The sequence below is a fragment of the Thalia democratica genome, chromosome 4 (assembly GCF_965202585.1).
Source record: "Thalia democratica chromosome 4, ktThaDemo2.hap1.1, whole genome shotgun sequence".
In the NCBI taxonomy this organism is placed as follows: Eukaryota; Metazoa; Chordata; class Thaliacea; order Salpida; family Salpidae; genus Thalia; species Thalia democratica.
This window is the reverse complement of record NC_139168.1, coordinates 14,448,229-14,467,684: the sequence shown is the minus strand read 5'-3', so window position 1 is coordinate 14,467,684 and position 19,456 is coordinate 14,448,229. Positions and strand designations below refer to the sequence as shown.

The 19,456-nt window shown below is 24.3% G+C and overlaps 1 protein-coding gene across 1 annotated transcript; it reads right to left on the bottom strand.

The window, feature by feature from the left end:
* Positions 1-1,969: 1,969 nt before the first annotated feature.
* On the bottom strand, positions 1,970-6,005 carry LOC145834363 (DNA-directed RNA polymerases I, II, and III subunit RPABC1-like). The gene is made up of 6 exons (XM_082941777.1): positions 5,949-6,005; positions 4,868-5,033; positions 4,139-4,250; positions 3,989-4,073; positions 2,578-2,690; positions 1,970-2,060 (listed from the first exon to the last, which is right to left on the bottom strand). The coding sequence occupies exons 1-6, from the start codon at positions 6,003-6,005 to the stop codon at positions 1,970-1,972; spliced, it is 624 nt and encodes a 207-aa protein (XP_082797903.1).
* Positions 6,006-19,456: the final 13,451 nt, after the last annotated feature.

The window sequence follows — 19,456 nt, the reverse complement described above, 5'->3', positions numbered from 1 at the left end:
GAATATAAAAAATGCAATCTATTACAATAGGAAACACTGTTTGTAAAATAAATGTTTTGTTTAAGTATGTTTAATACTTTAAATTGCGGGTTTAAAGTATTTATTGAAAATGTACTCAATTTTTGTTTAAATAAAATATACTCACTTCAGCTTAAAACAATTACATAAATAATAATAATAAAATCTTTATTGTTTGAATTTGATTTCAAAACTGTAGGTACAGAAAACTTTTAAAAAAATTTAAAATATGTGTCAAACTTTTTTCTACAATCTCAACTTATTATAGTATCACAAAACGATTTTTGGAAACATAATAATTAAAAGATAATTGAAAAAAAAGCATCATTAAAATTTAGGTCAAAACTCAGAATGTTACAGGAACTTGGTAAAAAAAATAAATGTATTAAAAATAAATACTTGAAAACTGGAGTATATTTAAACTAAATTATTAATTTAAACTCTATTCATAGAATATTAAAATGAGTGCTAACGTAGTAGTAAATATTCAATAAATAGCTTTTAAGAGTAAATATTTGTTAGATTATGAAACCCTGTTTTAAAACAGATGCTTCCATCTTGACATACAATGTTTAGTATTTTAAACTGCGGGTTTATAGTATTTACTTAAAGCAGAAACTGTTTTTGGTTAAACAAAACATGTTTTACTGAGCTTAAAACAATTACTTAAAAATTGTTTATAAAACTTTTACTGCTATTAAAAGATAAATTATAAAAAGCATAACTGAAATTTTCGTCAAAATCTAGAATGTTACAGGAGTTTTATCAATAATCAAAGGTATTGAAAATAAGTAGTTAAAAGTTTGAGTAACTAAAAACTAACATTTTATTAATTTTTTTTTAGTATATTAAAACTTGAAATGAAATTTAAAAACTTTTTTACTTGTTTATTTTAATTTAATGATAATAGATAGTCTACGTATAATTTTTTATGACAAAATAGTCATTTTATTTTATATTTTGATGTTGTTGTCCTTTAGAATATGCAGGATTGCAAATGATACATAAATAAACAGTTTTGGATACTAAACAAGCTTATGTTATTTGTAGCTTAATGTTTATGCTCAGTAATTTTTGACGTACGCTTATATCCAATCTGCAACTATATTTGTAAAAATTATAAACGAAGAACTTTCATAGATAGTATAACGGTAAAATATTTTTTATCACCTCTAAGTGTATTTTATTTTATAAGTATGGCTTAAAAAATAATGGTTCATAGAGGTTGCAGACTTAAAAACATCAGTTGTTTAGAGTTTTTATTATTGCTTCAAAATTATAGTTTGTTTTGTTTACAAGTTATAACTAACAGTTTATATCTACTAACACTATCTGATATAAAAAAAAAAGTTAGTTGTTTAGACGCTCTAGTTATTAATTTAGATTAAAAGTTGTTTTGTTTGGAATTTTGAACCAATAGCTAATATAGCTAAAATAGCCAACAGCCACATAAATATAATTGTAAAAGGTTATACTGCGGACAATCTTGAATTCTGATTCAGTTTTTTAAAAAATATTCCTTAGTACTTACATAGTAACAGTAAATACACAAAAATCATTTTTAGTTTATTACATTCAATTAGTAAGACAAAATTTAGCACGAAATTACAATCTTTGACATATAAAACTTTTTAACACAAACGTTTTGTTCAAAATAAATCTAGACATTTACAACATAGAATAGTTAGAAATACATTTTTAAATAACAAACTTAGAAAAAAAACTATATAACTCAAACACTTTAAACTTACCATAGGAAATCTAACATCGAAAGAATTTATCTAGTTTTTAAGGAAATTATAAAAAATATTTTCAAATGCTTAATCTTAAAAATAAGTACTTCAAGAAGTTGTAACATAATTTATTTCTACATGGTTAAAGAGTAATTTAAACATAAGTGCTTGAAAAACATTTTGGACATTCGCACTTAATAGCCATTGTAAATAACTTTTCACTGAACCATCCTGAAAGTTACGTACCTACCAGCTGTTTCTGATTTTCCAACAATTTTTACCACCTGACCTCTGTGTAACCCGTAATACCTGTGGATTATATTACAATATTGTAAATTAATTTATTGTTTACTATTTTATACTGTTTTTATTAAGCAAAATTTTTAGAAATTATACTTATATCAGTCAAAAGAACATTAATAATTCTCACCCGTAACACTAGTAAACTATTTACTGTTATAAGTTATTTGTAAACCGTAATACGATTGAACTACATTATTATTTATCACTATATACATTTTTATCTAGTAATACTTGTGAGTTATTTTACAAAATTGTAAAATTGTAAACAATACTATAGACTACTGCTTTAAATTTGTATCAAATAATATCTTTGATTTATATTACTATTTTAACTAATAACTATAGTACTCATTATTTATGACATTTTATTTGCAACCAGTTACACCTGAAAAAATATATTGTTACTTAAAAAGTATATTAAAACTATTTCATATAATTAATAGCCATAATTGTTTAATTATAATATACAATTCATTAAAATCTATATCAATTACTTATATATACTATTTTTAAATTGTTATACCTGGCTATTGGGTCTGTTTGTTGCATCCTGGGCAGTTGATGGTCTTTCACGCGGTATCTTGTTAGCAACTCACTCTTCTCAGTATCCGACAGAACTTCGTGGTATGGTACTAACTTAAAAGTTAAACTGGTTTAATATGTTGATTGTAAAAGCTACTACAATGAACAACGAACACCTTTTTAGTCTACTATAAACTTAGTAATTAATTAACCTAGTGAATATTTTAAAGTTTAACATACTTTTAATTTTGCTCGCTTAAAATCGAGCTTAAAAGTTTTCTTCTTTTTATGTCTAACAACTATTGATCATTAATAAGTATAGCTGAGTTAAGTCTGTGCAAAAAATTTCAAAGTGATAGATGATTAGTCATGGATAAAACATTAAACGGTACTCGAGGCTTATGATCATAAAAAAAAGCGCTTAAAAAATTGGTGTAAGGGCTTGATCATATATGATCGATAATCAAAAGGTTTTCTAGACACTAAGCCCTTACACCAATTTTTTAAGCGCTCTTTTTGTCGTTCATTAAACAACATATAAATTTTACTTTTGTTTACTTTTAAAAGAGAATAAAACTGTTTGTTAATTTTATCATAACAATATAAAACTAATGAAGATTTCAATAAAATTAACTGTCACAAAGTTTTTTTTTTCTTTTTTGAAAAAACTATAAGTAAAGTAGTTCTCATAAAACGAAGCCAAGTAACAAAATTAACTTTTAAAAAACTATCCATTAGTTAACTCTGCAAATAAAAGTTTTGAGTACTCATAACATAACACTATGTCTTTTATAAAACTTAATACTTTTTTAAACTGTAAGATTTGTTAGACATTATTGGCATAATAAGTTATTTTGATTGTTATTAAGTGTAAGTATTGTTGTACAAATGTAGTTTAAAATAGAAATTAGTTTACTTAACCAGAAAAAATGTAAAGCACTGTCAATAAAGACCTTTGAAGACAAAAATATATTATTTTTGACTAATCTATGTCTTTATAAAATTAAAATACAATATACTGATGAACAATTTTATTTTTTTAGTATCTATGTATTTTTACTACTTAAATATAAATTAGATATTTTATCAAAATAAAAGTATATTTTAAGAAAAAAGCAAAATTTTAATTTGAGTTAATCAAAATTTTCATTGAACTCTGTTTATACAATTAAATCTAAATTTATGTTTCAAACTGAAAGCAAACTAAAAACAGAATTAAAACTTTATTAACTTCAAATATACAGTTAAAAATAAAATAATAGAGTAGTTGAAGAAATCAAGAAAATAATAACAGTTTAAATTTGGTGTTTACTTTTTCTTAATAAGTTATAAGTAAAATACCAGTAGACTTATTTTTTTAAATGTTTAGTTTTTTAATTTATATAAAAAGTAACCAGTTATATTAAACGTACCTGGTGCTCAGTAGGGTTTACGAGTAGTTCCTGCTCTTTATATTGTTCCAATAAATATTTTGGCGCGAACTCTGGTATTGTAGACCTGGTATCAATTATTTTGCTTACAAACTAATAAAAATATATTTTATACGAAGGTAGTTTACTTACTTGGCCTTCGGAGTCATGGTTGAACGAATAACGATGATGGCTCTCTTAACTTTATCTTGCTGCATTGTATGGCAGTATGATTTGATGGTGTTCAAAGATACTTTTTCTTCTTCTAGAATTTATATTTTTAAATTTAGTGTTTTATATACTGAACATTGTATGTTATTTTAATTTTTTTTTTAAATTTAATCATTGAGTATTAAATAAATGATGTTTTTAACATTTATCTTGTTGTATAACATGTCAGCATAACTTTATTTTTTTTTTAGCACATTCGCTATTTTTTTTAAGCCTTCAAATAAAAGAAAGGATACTTAAGTTACTAAGTATTTATTCATAAGTTATAAAATTGTATGAAATAGAGTACTCAATATATAACAGCTTAACTATTAAAATATATTTTGTTCAATGATTGTTACTTAAGTTAACACCGTTTCCCCTAAAAGAATCTACAATGATTTAACTTTACTTTGTTATTTAAAAAGCTTTCAGGATTCTCCTTTTATGAGAAATAGTGTTTGCTAAAGTAACAATTGGTGAAAAAAATATTTTATTAAGTGTTTATTCAAGTGTCTTATACTTTTTTTCATGATTTTAATGTTCTAGATTATAACTACTCTGAAAAGCTATTCTAAAAAAAAAGAATTAAGTTCCATTTCAAATAACAAAAAACTTGAAAAAAAAAATATAAAAAACACAAAGAAATTTTAGCACAATATAGAAACAAACGAGGAAAGAAGATGTAGAGCTTGTCACTTGGATCATCCTCGTGTTCAACAAGTATTGTCAACATGCTCCTCGATGGACTTCCATCCGATCCGTATTCAGCTGTGAACTCTTCCAATGTTTGGTCAAGTTCTTGTTGGGTTACCAAGTAGCCGCGATCGTGGCAGAGCTGCAAGAGATTGGTTTCAATAAATAGTTTACTTAATGGATAGTTGTTATTTGTAGTTAATAAAGCAAAGCTGCGAGAAAATATTCTAAGTTACAAAAGTATTGATTAGAAAATAAGTATATAGTATCCAAAATAGCTTAAATTTTTGATTGGTTCTTTTACAATATTATACTTAAACTTTTATAGTCTTAGTGTTTTTGTACTTAAAAAGTTTGATATAAAGTGTTCAGTTTTACAATTTCGAAAAGAACAATCTATTTTTTAAACAATTTTGAAGCAGTAAGTTTAACCACTTAGTATATGGTTTGAAAAAAACATTAGTTTATACTTAATTATAAATAAAAATTTTTTGATATAGACAAAAGAATCTTTTTTAAAATTTAATAGTGAAATGCATTTTAAGAGTAATGTAGCGTCACGATCTAGTTTAAACTTTTGTGTAGAATTAATTTTCAGTAAATATTTATCAGAGTTTACATACTAAGTAGTTTAAGCAGAGATAGTTTACTTTTATAAAAGAGTTGCCAACAATTACACAAAAATATAACTTTAAATTGAAATAAATGTTTATTTAGTTTTTTTTTTTGAATTCGGCAACCCCAGTTTAAAGCTCAGTAAATGGATACAAAAAAAAAAGTCTTTTTATGAACATGTAATACAACTAAAATAAATCTTTTACTGTAATTGTAATCCTATAGTTTTTAGTTTGTTATATGAATGTTAAATATATAATACTAACTTTTTATATTAATTCTTTTTTTCTTTAGATAACTTGTTGTATAAAATATAATTATTTTAAATTTAAAAAAATGTAATATCTATTAAAAACTTTGAAGTTTTTTGAGAAAATATTAATGTTTACATTAATTACTTTAAAAAAAACTGTAAAAATAATTATTCAAAAATAATTTCTACCTGCATGCACGTTTTACGAACTCTCCATAATTTGTAAACTTCTGTTTCATTATCCATGGTAATTGCTTAAATTAAATCTAAAACTGATTTTTATTTATTAACAAGCTTGTGAATATTTAGAACAAACTGATAACAATTTAATTTAACTTTCTTCTATAACAAAAATGTGAATACTTACAAAAAAAATATTCTACCTTTAAAGATAATACCATTTAAAACTTCTAACTTTTCTATGACTATTTTTATAATCTTAGTTTGATAAACAGCTTGATTTTTGATTTTAACTTAAAAGCTTGCATAAAAATTTTAATTTATTAAAACTTGTTTATATTGAGTGTAAATAATATGTTTTTACTTACTATATTTAAATGTAGGTGAAATGTTTGGTGTACAACTCTCAACAATTATAAGTTTATGTTTTTTTAACCATAAGCATTAATTAAACAGGGTGGTCAATAAATGTTAAGAAATGTACTAAATCATAAAACACTAAACAATTTAATATGATTTAAATTACTTAAAACGGATGAAAAAAACACAAAATATTTGAGTGCAAAGTTGCTTCTTTTCAGCTTTTTTCAAATTTAATTGTATAACCAATCTTGTATACCTTTTTTTTTATTTTATCATCTTAGTTTTTAAGATTTTTTGAATTTTTGAACTGTAACTAATAATAAGTTAGAAAAGTTTTATAGTTCAAAAGGATAATTACTGATTATAGAAATATTAATGTAAGGAAATATCTAATTATTATATTCCAGGAACTTTATTAACTTTACAGGTAGAAACCCACTAAATAAAGTTTTTAAAACACAGACCATGCTCTTATTATAATTTAATCAACACTGATGTTTCTTTACACATATTATTTATTAGTAGAAAAAGAAAGTAAAACCTCAGACAAATTCTTCAACAACATAAAAGAAAAATATTCACTTTATAACTTAAAAAAAATTAAATGTTCACTATAGAATACGTACATAGAAAAAGTATGGCATAATTAATTTAGTTTCGAGAAAAATTATACTTTTTATTATTTTTATAACTTAAAAAAATATGTAGCACCTATTCTTAAACTACCAGGCAGTATACTTTATTTTTTACAAATATAGGCTTATCATATGAAACTAGTACTATGTAAATAAAAAGCAATTGGCATTCTAAGCCACTTATAAAATACTTTGTTATTTCATATTTTTAACTTAAAGATTAATGCAGGGTTACCACTGGTTTTTTAGAAGTTTATTCAAGAATTTCTGAATTTCTTCCAGGTTAAAGAAAATACACGTTTTTAGGTCTATTTGTAGTTTGATGTTAAGTTTAAGATTAAAAACTGTGTTAAAAAACAACATTGAAAAGATACTGTAAAGTTACTTTAATTGTGATTCTTAATAAAAACTTTGGATAATGACAAAAGATTTTTATCTATATGCTAGATTTTTTGTGTCAAATCAAAATTTAACTAGATATAATATAAGAATTGTTTATAATTTTAGGTTTCTTATAAATTTTTTGTTCAACATCAAAGGTTTTTCAACATTTTTTTTTTTCAAAATTTTATCTAATTCAAGTTTTTTTTTCAGGATTCCAAGTTTTGTGGCAACCCGTTTAATTTCAGCGTTATTATTTTACTTTAAAATTAGAACACAATAAAACTAACTAAGTTTAAACTAAACCTAACATTTTGAGATTTTAACACTAGCAATGTATCAAATACAACTACCAAAATAATACAAACAAGACTTTTAAATATTTGTAAACCTTGATTTTTAAATAAAATAAAATAAGATTAGCCATAATTTTCATGGAATACCCTAATTTAGAAATATGATAAAACACAAAATAAGAGTTAAGAATTTAAAATTTTTTAATAATATTCTAGGAATTAAACTTATATCAAAATAAAATCAAATACGATGTTTGTACTTAGAGAAAAGAAGTAAATTAAGCATCAATATTCTTAAAAGTTAAAATCTTTTACCAAATCATTATGCTAAGCTGAGTAGACTAAGTTTTCCGACAATGAATTAAATATTTAAGTTTAAGGTGATATAATTTAAAAAGTTTTTAGATGCTATGCTAATTCTCTAGTAGTTGCAATATTTTAATGAAACTAAACTAACTTTTTTACTAATACTTGAGTGATTTTGTAAAGGAGTACACTTGTTTTTCACAATAATAGTTTAAGACCAATATCAAATGGAACAACTTGAATGTTTTGTTCTTTTTGGTACATTACATTTATGTATGTTTTTGAAAACTGTAATAATTGTTTATTACAATAAACAAAAGTCGGCTTATTTTAGTAGCTGATAATAATTACATTTTTACTAAAAATAGTTTTTATTGTTTGTACTATTACTTGCAAATTATATTATGATAACAAAGTTTAGAAAAACAAATCCTTTTGTAATAAATAGTAGTACCTAAAATTTTTAAACTTTTAAATAATTACTGCCTAAAAGCAAACAAACGGTTACTCAATATTCAGATTTTTTTTTCTGTTAAGAAAGAAAAAGTGCCTAGTTGTTTAAGATATCACCCTTTTTTAAAGTGATGAATATTGAACATTTTAGAATGTTATATCATGCATGAATGTAGTATTTGCTTAAATTCATTTCTTACATTTGTAAAAAGCAAGATGTGTAAAGTTTGCTCTATGTTATTGTTATATATTTTTTTTTACTATGGTAAAGAAATTTTTGTTTCACAACTCTACCCCTTGCAACGATAATAAACGTTTTCTAAAAAAAGTAAGTGTTTTACAATATGTGAAATTTTACCTGCCCCATTAATATATAGCTTTTAATTATCAAAAAATAAAACAAACAAAAATCTATCTTTTAAGGAATGAAAAAAACTTTCGTGACACGCCATTAGGAGAACACTCACAAGGCTAAATTTTCAACAATAAGAAATACAAAAGTGGGAAAGTCATGAAGCTCAAACCACAAGCAAGTCTTCGCTAGAGCTATTACAAAAAATCACACCAACAATCCAACCATGAGATCACTCTCACCAGACACCAGAGTGAACTTAAAAACTTTTGTTAAAAGACATTACATCAATATAGAATCAGTAAATTAAACTTAAATGACCATCTTAAAACTTTATCGAGCAATCATTTTACTGAAGTTTTATTCAGAAAATATTGGCTAAAATCAAAAACTATTAAGAAAAATGTAGTTCGTGAAAATTATATAGGTAGAATTAATATAGTCTTATAACAGTAAAAAAAAAAAAGAAAACAAATTTATGCAATAGTAAATATATGCATACAGCTAACAAAAAAATACAACAAAACTTGAAAAGAGCAAATATACAATTATGCATTACAATACAATATAGACATTCTTTCCCATTAACAGACCAAACCAGCCAACCATAAATTTGAAAACCAAACACAAAACTGACCATATACATATTGAAATAATAAATAACAAATACTATTTCTTATTAAGTTATCAAATTTTATTAGTTAGAGTGTGTTTTAAAGTACCTGAAAGCTGAAGTAGAGATTATTTTTAGCATTATATCAGAACACTTTATTCTAGAGACAACAAGTAGCTTTAGCTTGTAATATAACAAGAAGTGTACCGAGTTCGTTCATTACTTAGTGTTTTAGGCTATGTGTTATTTTAAGAATTAAATGTCCCACTAATAAAATTTGCCATTAAAAGTACTGAAATCAAACTAACTCAGAAAAAACTACTAGTTATTAGAAAAAAATTAAATAGAATAGTTAAGTATGTTCAAAATATAATAAATACCTTCTTTTTTTTTTTGAGTTGTTACAAGTTTTAACTTATAAAAAAAATAAAAAATTAACTTAAGATTGTAAACTAATGCTAAAATTATCTTTAATTCACAATGTTTAAAAAATACTTTACCATGTGTACAGTTACTGATCATAACTTTTTCAAGTCTATTGAGAAATCATCACTGATGAGCATTATAAATATTTTTAATTAAAAAATGTTACAAACAAACTAAAATAAGAAACCTGATTTACTTAAGTTGGTTGGTTGAGATTTTTTTTGGAACCCTGAAGCCAAACTTATTTTTGTTTGAATCTCAGACTAGAACACACTTAAGACTTTAAATTCAATGTTCTTCGTTTTTCTTCTTTTAGATGTTAAATTCTTTTGCTAATGTCACAGCTTTCATTGGTTTTTTAAGTATTTAAGCCAAACTAATTGTATTTTTCAGTGTCATGTTTCAATTAAAGTTTTATACCAATAAACTTTAAATAGTTAAATAAGGCTAGTGTTTGATCATTCAGGCTTGCAATTTTTTAAAGAAATTAACCTAGGTGTTAGTACTCTGACTCTGTATATTATAAATATGGTAAATATATTGTAAAAAGATTTAAAAAATGTTAATATAATATAATAGAAAAATGTTTTTCTAAGTTTGAAAGTTTTCTAATAATATGTTTTGAAGTAAACAAGTAATTAATATAAACTAAATATTGGGGGATAAGATTGAAAATGTTAAAAATAGACAATACAAAATAATTAATTTACACCATATATAAAAAAAGTCTGAGCATTTAACTACACAGATTTCAAAAATTAATTATTTAAAACTTTTATGTTTAACTTTTAGATATACACTCTTTAATACTTGAAAAAATGGCACCAATAATAAAACTTTCAATGTACTTATTATTACTTGCCATCCTAACAACGAACTGCAATGGATTCAGCAAACCTTCTAAAATCTAAACCATATGTTCGAGTTCCTTGGAGGGTGGTAAAGGGTAGAGAGTACAAGGTATACGCAAAGTAAAATATAATAAGTGTTGATTTAAAAATTACATATATACATTATAAAAACTACTAAAAATATTTTTTTTTTTTAATTACCAATATACATTATAAAAACTACTAACAATTAAAAATAAATAAAATATGTTTATACTTAAATACTGAAAAAATTGTAACTACAACTTAACTTAATAATAATAATAATGACCAATTACCAGTTTTGAGAATCTTAAAAAGCCACTTTAATGAAAAAGTTTGTTATTAAACTAAAGTTTTAAATATTTTAATGTTTAATGTGAAAAAATAGCTAAAAATTATTACTTTTTTATAAAATTAACAGTATTCATTAATAATATTTCAATGTACAATAAAAGCTTTAAAATTATAAAAGTAATCACGAATTACTAGTTTTTGCCTTCTTATAAAATAACGCTTAAAACTAAAAAATATCTTTTACAACTTTTAACACTAAACTAATAAAATTAATCTTAATCAGTATTAACACAAGGTTTGGTGTGAGTTTGATGGAGGACCTTCGACTCGAGTCAGCTGTTTTCTTTGAAGATAAACGAGTAGATGAAATGAGTTCTGACAAACTGAACTAGTTAGGTATGAGCGAAAAAAAAAATCGGCATACTGCGCATAAAGTCGTTTACTGATAAGAATGAAGGAACTTAATTGTTTTTTTTGTTTACTATCAAATATAATAAATCATTCTAAAAAGTAATGTTTAACAATAAACTAAGTATTTATTAAAAAACTAATTTGATTCTACAAAACTAAAAGTTGTATAGCTTAATTTGTTTTCTTATACACTCTTTTAGGTTAGTTTAATTCTTTTTGTAAACATCACGTCAAATTTTTTCTTACATTACAAATAACTACCTTACAAGTATTCAAGCCAAGTAAAAAGTATTTTTCAGTATCGTTTTATTACAGGTGCATGGCGCGTAACATAAGAGGTAAAGCTGTGAGCGATACTTTAAAGATATTTATCTCCCCTTTCACTGATGCAGTAATTGCTATTTTGGCGGTTATCGGTGTTGGGATCGTGTCCGGAGTGGTGATTTGTATTGTAAAAGATTGCAAAGTGCAAATGTCTTACGACAGCGAGGAGGGGAGAGATACCATTACAAAGATTGTTGAACAAAGGCTGAAGCAGAGTGTCGACAAGAATGTTTACAAAGTTGATTTGATGGGGTATGATGTGAGAGATGATGCTTTGAAGTATCAGAAAAATAAAAATGACTTACAAGTTTCAAATAAATAGTTGAAAACAATGAAGATTGAATTTTGATATATTATGCCATTACTATATTTAATTATACATCGAATTTGAAAAAGTAGTTTATTGTTCGTGCATTTCATTAAACACAACTTAAAGTGTTTTAGTTTTGACTTATTTGTTTATTAGAAAACTACACTCTAGTCTTGATAATAATCTTCTTAATAAAATAAAATACTTGAATAAGTGATTTTCACTTATTAGGTATAAGTCTAATATCTAAATAATATTTACATTATAACAGACAACAAATAATACTCGGCAGGTTTATTCTTATAGTGCGTAAATTTTTCTTATAAATAAAAATCTAATTATTTCTTTAAGTTTTCAATATTTTCGTCGCAAATTTTGATGTGACAATCAATTTTCTTCATATTTGTAGAGTATTCACGTTTAAAATCCTCAAACTTTTGCATTTCCTCCATTCTAAAAAATAACTAAAAGTAGAAAAAAAAATTTATAATTACTTTGTTTAGAAAAAACTATAATGAGTATACAAAGTATGATGTCTGTTTACAATGTTAAACTTGATTTTTAAATAACAACGTTTAAAAACAATTAAAAAAGTAATTTTTTGGTTTTGTGCATTAACCGTCTCATCATATATTACTTAATCATTAAAAATTAATTTAAAAAGTGAGTTATATATAGCTACAAATTATTACCTAGTAACATGTTCATATATTTATTTTAAGCTTGTAGTGAAAATATTGCGAGTTTGTACTTTATAAACATACTATAAACTTGTAGAAGCCTAACTAATACAGCACAAAAGCTATTTTAAAAATAAAATTATATATTTACAATATACTGTATACATTTATACATAAAATTTATAATATGTATATTATGTATATTATTCATAACATATATATATTTATATAAACTTGACGTACTTCCGACGATCTTCAATCAATCCATACAATCCAAGAGATCCTTTGTTGAGATCTTCTTCAATATTGCTCATTTTCTGGTGATGAGCACTTTTGCGTCTAAATAATAAAACTGTTTATAAATTGCTACCGTTTACATCAAAATATTTTATAAAGTTTTCTGTCTTATACTAATGATTTTTATATCTTTACTTTATGGTACTCAAACAAACTTTTATTTTATCTTTGCCAAGGGCAGTCTTATTTATAATTAGACTTTTAGATTAAAAATAAAATAACCATTGCTAAACTACTTTACAATGAAAAATTAAGTCAAAGTAAGTTTTAACAAGGTTTGAAGATATTAATTGCTTTTTGATCTTTTGATTTTTAACATGCACTAAAATTTAAACCAACGTATAGTTTTACAAAGGTAAGTTGTCATGTATAACTAAATGTTTACTATAACTTATTTTACTATTTCTACCGGTTTTTCATTAAGTTATGTGCTTCATATTTACAATTACAACTACTAACTAAATAGTAATACTTTTAAATTATTACAAACCCAGGAAACTAAAATTATAATAGTTTATTAAACTAACTCGGCAAAGTATTCTTCCATTGATTGTTTTATTTTTAGGTAATTATTTTTCAACGCATTTGTTTTCTGTAACTTTACTTGGTCTTCAAAAGAACGCTAAAAAATTAAAAATAAAAACTCTTAACAAAGTTATTATATTATTTTTTTTAATAAAGACTATAGATTATGTTAATAATAATAAGATTGATAATACTCGTATACTTCTAAATCAAATCCCCCGTCATAAATTTACTTACTCAAAATTAAATTATACTTACAATATTATAGTAAACCGGATTTCAAAAACTCTGCATTGATTAAATAAACTATATTTAGAATTTACCTATGACCATGACGCTAAATGTTAGTTTTAATATCAAAATAATTAACACAGTTTCTGCCTTATACTAACCATGTTTGAATTTTTCCCTCCTAGCTTCTTTTTTGGGTAAACCACACAAACAAACTCTTCATATCCCAGCTTCTCTAACTCTCTTTGCACCTTCTTTAGTTTCTCGCTTAGCTCCGAGTTCTCCCTAGACACTTGGTCTTTGTGTTTTGCAAAGCGGATTTTTTCCTTATTTAAGAGGCTGCAATTGTTTTGTAATATTAAAAAAAATAAAATGTTTATAAGACTGCAGGTATATGAATATTAAATTTATAAAAATATTAAAGTGTTCATAAATTGAAATTATTATGTATTTGTGATTGAGTTTTGCTATAATTATAATTTTTTGTTTTTAACCATATATCGAAGTTTTTTTACACTTTGTAAATTAAGCATTTAGGCAAAATTAAATTTATTGAAAAACAAAAAGAGCTCTTTACATACGTTTAAGATCAATGTTTGACTATCAAAATACTTTTGGAAAATATTTACTCATTAAATCCAACCATAAAGTATAAGAAAATCCGTTAAAAAAAACAAAACTTGTAGCTAAGGATGTAAAGAAAGTTTTATTTTTGTATTTATTAAAAGTCAATAAATCTTAAAATAACAAACTTGTTTTGCATTAGTCAGGCTAATAGAAACATTCAAACACTATGTTCTTTTCTTTTAGAAGTTGTACACAAATAAAGTGTGTTTAGAATATAAAAGTGTAAATGCTTATGTTTTAATGATCAAATATATTTTTTAAATCTACTTACGCCTTGTAATTTTCTTTTGTCAGTCGATAAGCCACACATTCTTTTTGGAAATTGGAAAGTCTTTGATGATGATCATCAGCAAATCTGAATGTATATGTATGTTTTACAAGAGTACATTTTTATATGTTACTGATATATTGTTTATGTTTACTAATAACAGTTTAAATATAGTTTACATCACCTGTTTTACTAAAATAATTTGATGAATATTTTCTAGAGTATTTAAAACTATTGTTTTTCATTACATATTTTTTTTAATTGTTAGTTTGTTATATATCACAAAATATTTGTCATTGTCAATTTCAACTTTATGTCTTAGTTGATATTTAATTAAAAAAAAATATAAGTTTTTTTAATTTTTAAGTTTTACTAACTGTATACAAATTTTCTTTCAAATATTAGTTTTTACCACCTGTTCTTATGTAAACGAATCAAGTAAAACTTTCTTAAACAAAATAAATATTCATTGTTTTTAGCAAATGAAAGGTTTTTTCAATGAAATCCAATAATTAATTATTTTTTAAATAAAATCACTAACTTTTCAGAATTACCCCGCAGTGCTTGCTTCATATCAAGTAGCTCTTGTTTTTTCGCCAAAAGTTTTTGAACTTCAGCATCAGGAGAAGTGGCTTTTTTGCGCTGATTAAATTCAATATTATTACACATATTATATTTAACACGATTTACAAAAACTTTATTTTGTTGTTATAATTGAATTTTCAAAATTAATACTTTCTTAAATTAATCATAGCTGAAATATACGCAATCTATACCTAAAACAATGTAGTTTAACATATCTATCGCAAAAACATCACTTATTTATATTTTTACTATAATAAATTAGTAGGCTATAGCATTTTATGAAAAAATAACTGAGTTTAAAAGTATTAGTATCAGCCAGTGCATACGTTCGTAAATATTGGTTCTAATGGTAAGACACTATCCAATCTAGAACTACTTCCACCAAATTCTCTATTCTTTTTTACTTGATGAACTTCAATGCTTTCATCAGCTTCACCACAGTTATAAGCATCCTTGTTAAAATATATAATTAGAAACATTTTACTGTTTATTTAAGAAGTACAACTTGTTTTACATACATAATAAAGTTTTACTTATCAATAGGCTTATAAAAATGCACAATGTAAAAAAACGACATTAATTATAAAAGTTTTCAGAAACTAACAAAAACAGCAACTACTTTTCTGTTTTTTGTTATATTTCTAAGCTATCTTTCCTAGAACTACTCAAGGTTTTGAAAACAATTTTAAATATTCTTTCAAATAAAATTGATTTTATTATAATGAAAATACATAGCTGTCTCGGTTTTTAAAGTTTATTAATATTTTTATTATAATAGCTTGACCATGATTGATTTTAAACTTAATTTTATTTTAACGATTTTTTATTTTAATATTTAAATTGATTAAATTCAGTTTAAAAGCAAACTAAATTTTAATTTTAATCTAATACGAAAATACCACTCAAACATATGTAACATCTTATCATAATTCTGGATAAAACCAACCATAATTGGACTATTTCCTCCAATATCAATATCAGTTTCAACCTGACACACCAGCTGACCACATCCCAATTCCTCCAAATCGTCTTCTATCTTCTTCAGTTGCTTGTTTAATTCAAAGTACTTTCTGGAGTTTTCACGCTTGTGGCTCAAAAATATACCCCTTTCCACGTTCGTCAGCCTGAAATAAAAACATAAAATATATAAGATACAATAAAGTATTTATATAAAGCCTTTACGGTAGATAGTATGTTGTATTGTGTAAACATGGTTTGAAGTTCTAAATAGATTATATTTACATTAGAGAAAATTCTATTTAGTATAAAATCAAACGGTGGTTATACAAATGTTTCAGATTTAATGTTTATACATCAAAACAATATATTGGATCGATTTAGTATATACACGAAGATTTATTAATGATATGTTATGATACACTTTAAGCCGATATTAAAATACACTAAAAATACAAAATACCACAGTAATACAAACATAAACTTTAAAAAACCCGAAATTATGTCTAAAAACCCCAACTTGCGTTTAAATTTATACAAACTATGGTATAAAAAAGCCTAGTTTATAAATTATAAAAAGGTGTTTAGGAAAAGTATACAAATCGTTAGTTGAACTATTAATTTTGATATTTTTTTAAAAGAATTTATAAAATTTTAATAAAGAATAAAATCACAAAAAACATTATAGTAAAATTTTAAAAGCTGAATATTAACTACCCTGTATTTAAGTTTGTCTCGAAGATACTCTACAAACAATTAAGTAGCGAAGTTTTGTTTTATCGAATAAACGTTTTGTTATTCTACTAACAATTTTGTTTCTTAAAAAGTATACTAACGCTTTAAAACTCTCTTTTGTTAATCGATCATCTGCAAATTCTTTTTCCAAGTCGGAAATTCGTTGTTGGTAGTCTTTACTGAACCTAAAAAATTTTTTATTTGTAATTCTTACTCAAAACTCATGCAATTTTACTTTTTCTAAAAACTAAAATTGTTTGATGTGAGTTTACGTCAAAACAACTTTTAGTATTACCTATATTAAAGTTTTATCTAAACTTTGTTTTATAGTTTAGCTTATAATAAAGAAAATCAATAACAGCAATTTTCAATTTTAAGTTTGGGTTTACTGTATAAAACAACTGAAAAATATTGAAACAAATAAGTTAATGCTGTATTTGAAATTTAAGACTTTTTTAATTGTTTTAAGTAATAGATATGTTTTTGTTAAATACCGAAAACTACTTCAAGCATTTTTTTGTTTGTATTATTTGTTACGAAAATAAACAGTCTGACTTTTCAGAATTGTGTAGCAGCACTTGCATATTTTCCTCAACCTGCTCTTTCTTCGCTAAAAGTTTATGAACAGCGTTTTTGTCAGTAGAAGGCTCATCGTTGTGCTTTAAAAATTTAATACAAACATTTATTTTTTTTAAAGTCTTTACATATTTTATGTCTACGACTAAATTACAATTATGGTCGATGCATTTTAAACATGCTGAAATATTTGAAGTTACACTAGGTTATTATAGTATACTTTTCAAAGGACTATTAAATCAATGACTAAAAAAATTGTCTTTAATAAAATATAACAATTAGTATAAGGTTGTGTCAAAACAATTATTTTTGTTAGGAATTAAAAAGTATTCGTAATAGTTATAAGTACAAGATACTTAATATCAACGTAGCGTAATTTACATAACAAATGTACAAAAAAATGTTTTCTTTAAAAATGTGTGGTTAAAGGTTTTCTAGTGCAGGTACATAATTTTATAAACTTATAATTTTCATATTAGTTAACAATACTAGACCGTTTTAAAGCACAGTAATTTGAGTGTAAAAAAAATTTAACCAAGTAAATTAATAAACACTTACAAATATGTTACTTACCAATTTAGAATGTGATCCGCTGAATAATCTAGAAGTATTTCCGCCAAACTCTTTATTCTTTTTCAATAATTCGACTTTACATTCCTCAGTTCCTTCTTCACATTCAAACTTCTCCAACTCGTCTTCAACCTCCTTCAGTTGCTTATTCAAATCCGCGTACTTTTTCGAACGCCTCTGTTACTCAAAACATTAACTTTAAAGCAGTCAATTTTGAAATGCAAACTTTTAACTCACATTTTTATAGAAAAACATAGAATGTCATTGCGTTTTAAATTATACCGTTATGTTGTAAAAACAATGTCAAAGTATAAACTATTAAATATTTTACCATCGTAGAACAAGTGCCTGAATATTCCTTATTCTTTTCAATCAGGTGAACTTTATCTTCATCAACCTCTTTACTGTTGAAAAACTCATCTACTTCACATTCAGTATCAGCTTTCTCCATTTTTCTCTTGTTTTCCACAATTTTTTTGTCCAATTTCAAAATGGTTTTGAAAAAGTCAGTCTTATATTTTTCATACTTTTCCACTTCTTGGGTTTGCAATCTGAAATTGTGTACCAGATTTAATTAGAAACCATAAGGAAACTCGCGTTTTATGTTTCTCCTTTTTTGAATAGTTAAAAAATAATTCAAACTAGTATGTTCATCTATAAATAAACAACTTAGTTTATAGTTAGATACTTGTACATTTAAAAACTATTTATAGTGTAAACTTCGTTTAGTCTGTTTGTGTGTGGTATAATAATTCACATACTTGTCAAAAGTGTTATTTTTTTATTTCTGAATAGTTTAATAAACAATAGCTCAAATATAAACCTGTTAACTGTGAAAGTTTAATAAGTTTGAGTTTGCAACTTACTTAATGTACTCCTTTAAAGATATCTCAAATCCACACTGTTCCTTCAAACTTTTAAGTTTCTGCTTAAGAACTTCTTTGCGCCTATATAAAGTATTAAAATGAATGTATGCTTTTTCAAACAAATATTCATTAAACTGACTTAGAAAACATTGGTTATAGAAATAACTGGTTTTGATAATGTTGGTTTTTTCCGACAACTATTAAGCGAAAGAAGGTAAACAATTTCCTAAAATTCGTTCAATTATTTTTTTCATGCGGTTTATATCTATTTAGTTTGTAAAACTACAAAAAGTTAGGACTTTTACTGCTTGGTGTTCAAAACTCTTTTAAAAATTTAATTATAACGCTTAACCTGAAAGCTAATTTAGTAAATTAATTCATAAAGTAAAAAAAAAAATACTGTTAAAAAAGATAATGAAAATTAGACATTTCTAACTTTCTATTTAAATGAACAAAGGTTATAATTAAAAGGCGAAAGTATCATACAAAAAAACATACTAAAACTATTCCTTAATATTGTAAGCTTAAATACCTATCAGTTTTCGAAATGAAATTTGTGCACTT

Coding starts and splice junctions, on each gene's coding strand:
- LOC145834363 (XM_082941777.1), bottom strand. CDS start 6,005: ATGGATAATGAAACAGAAGTTTACAAATTATGGAGAGTTCGTAAAACG. Junction 4,251..4,867: donor GCTCTACATCTTCTTTCCTC/GTTTGTTTCTAT, acceptor TATAAATTCTAG/AAGAAGAAAAAGTATCTTTG. Junction 4,074..4,138: donor ACCATGACTCCGAAGGCCAA/GTAAGTAAACTA, acceptor AATTGATACCAG/GTCTACAATACCAGAGTTCG.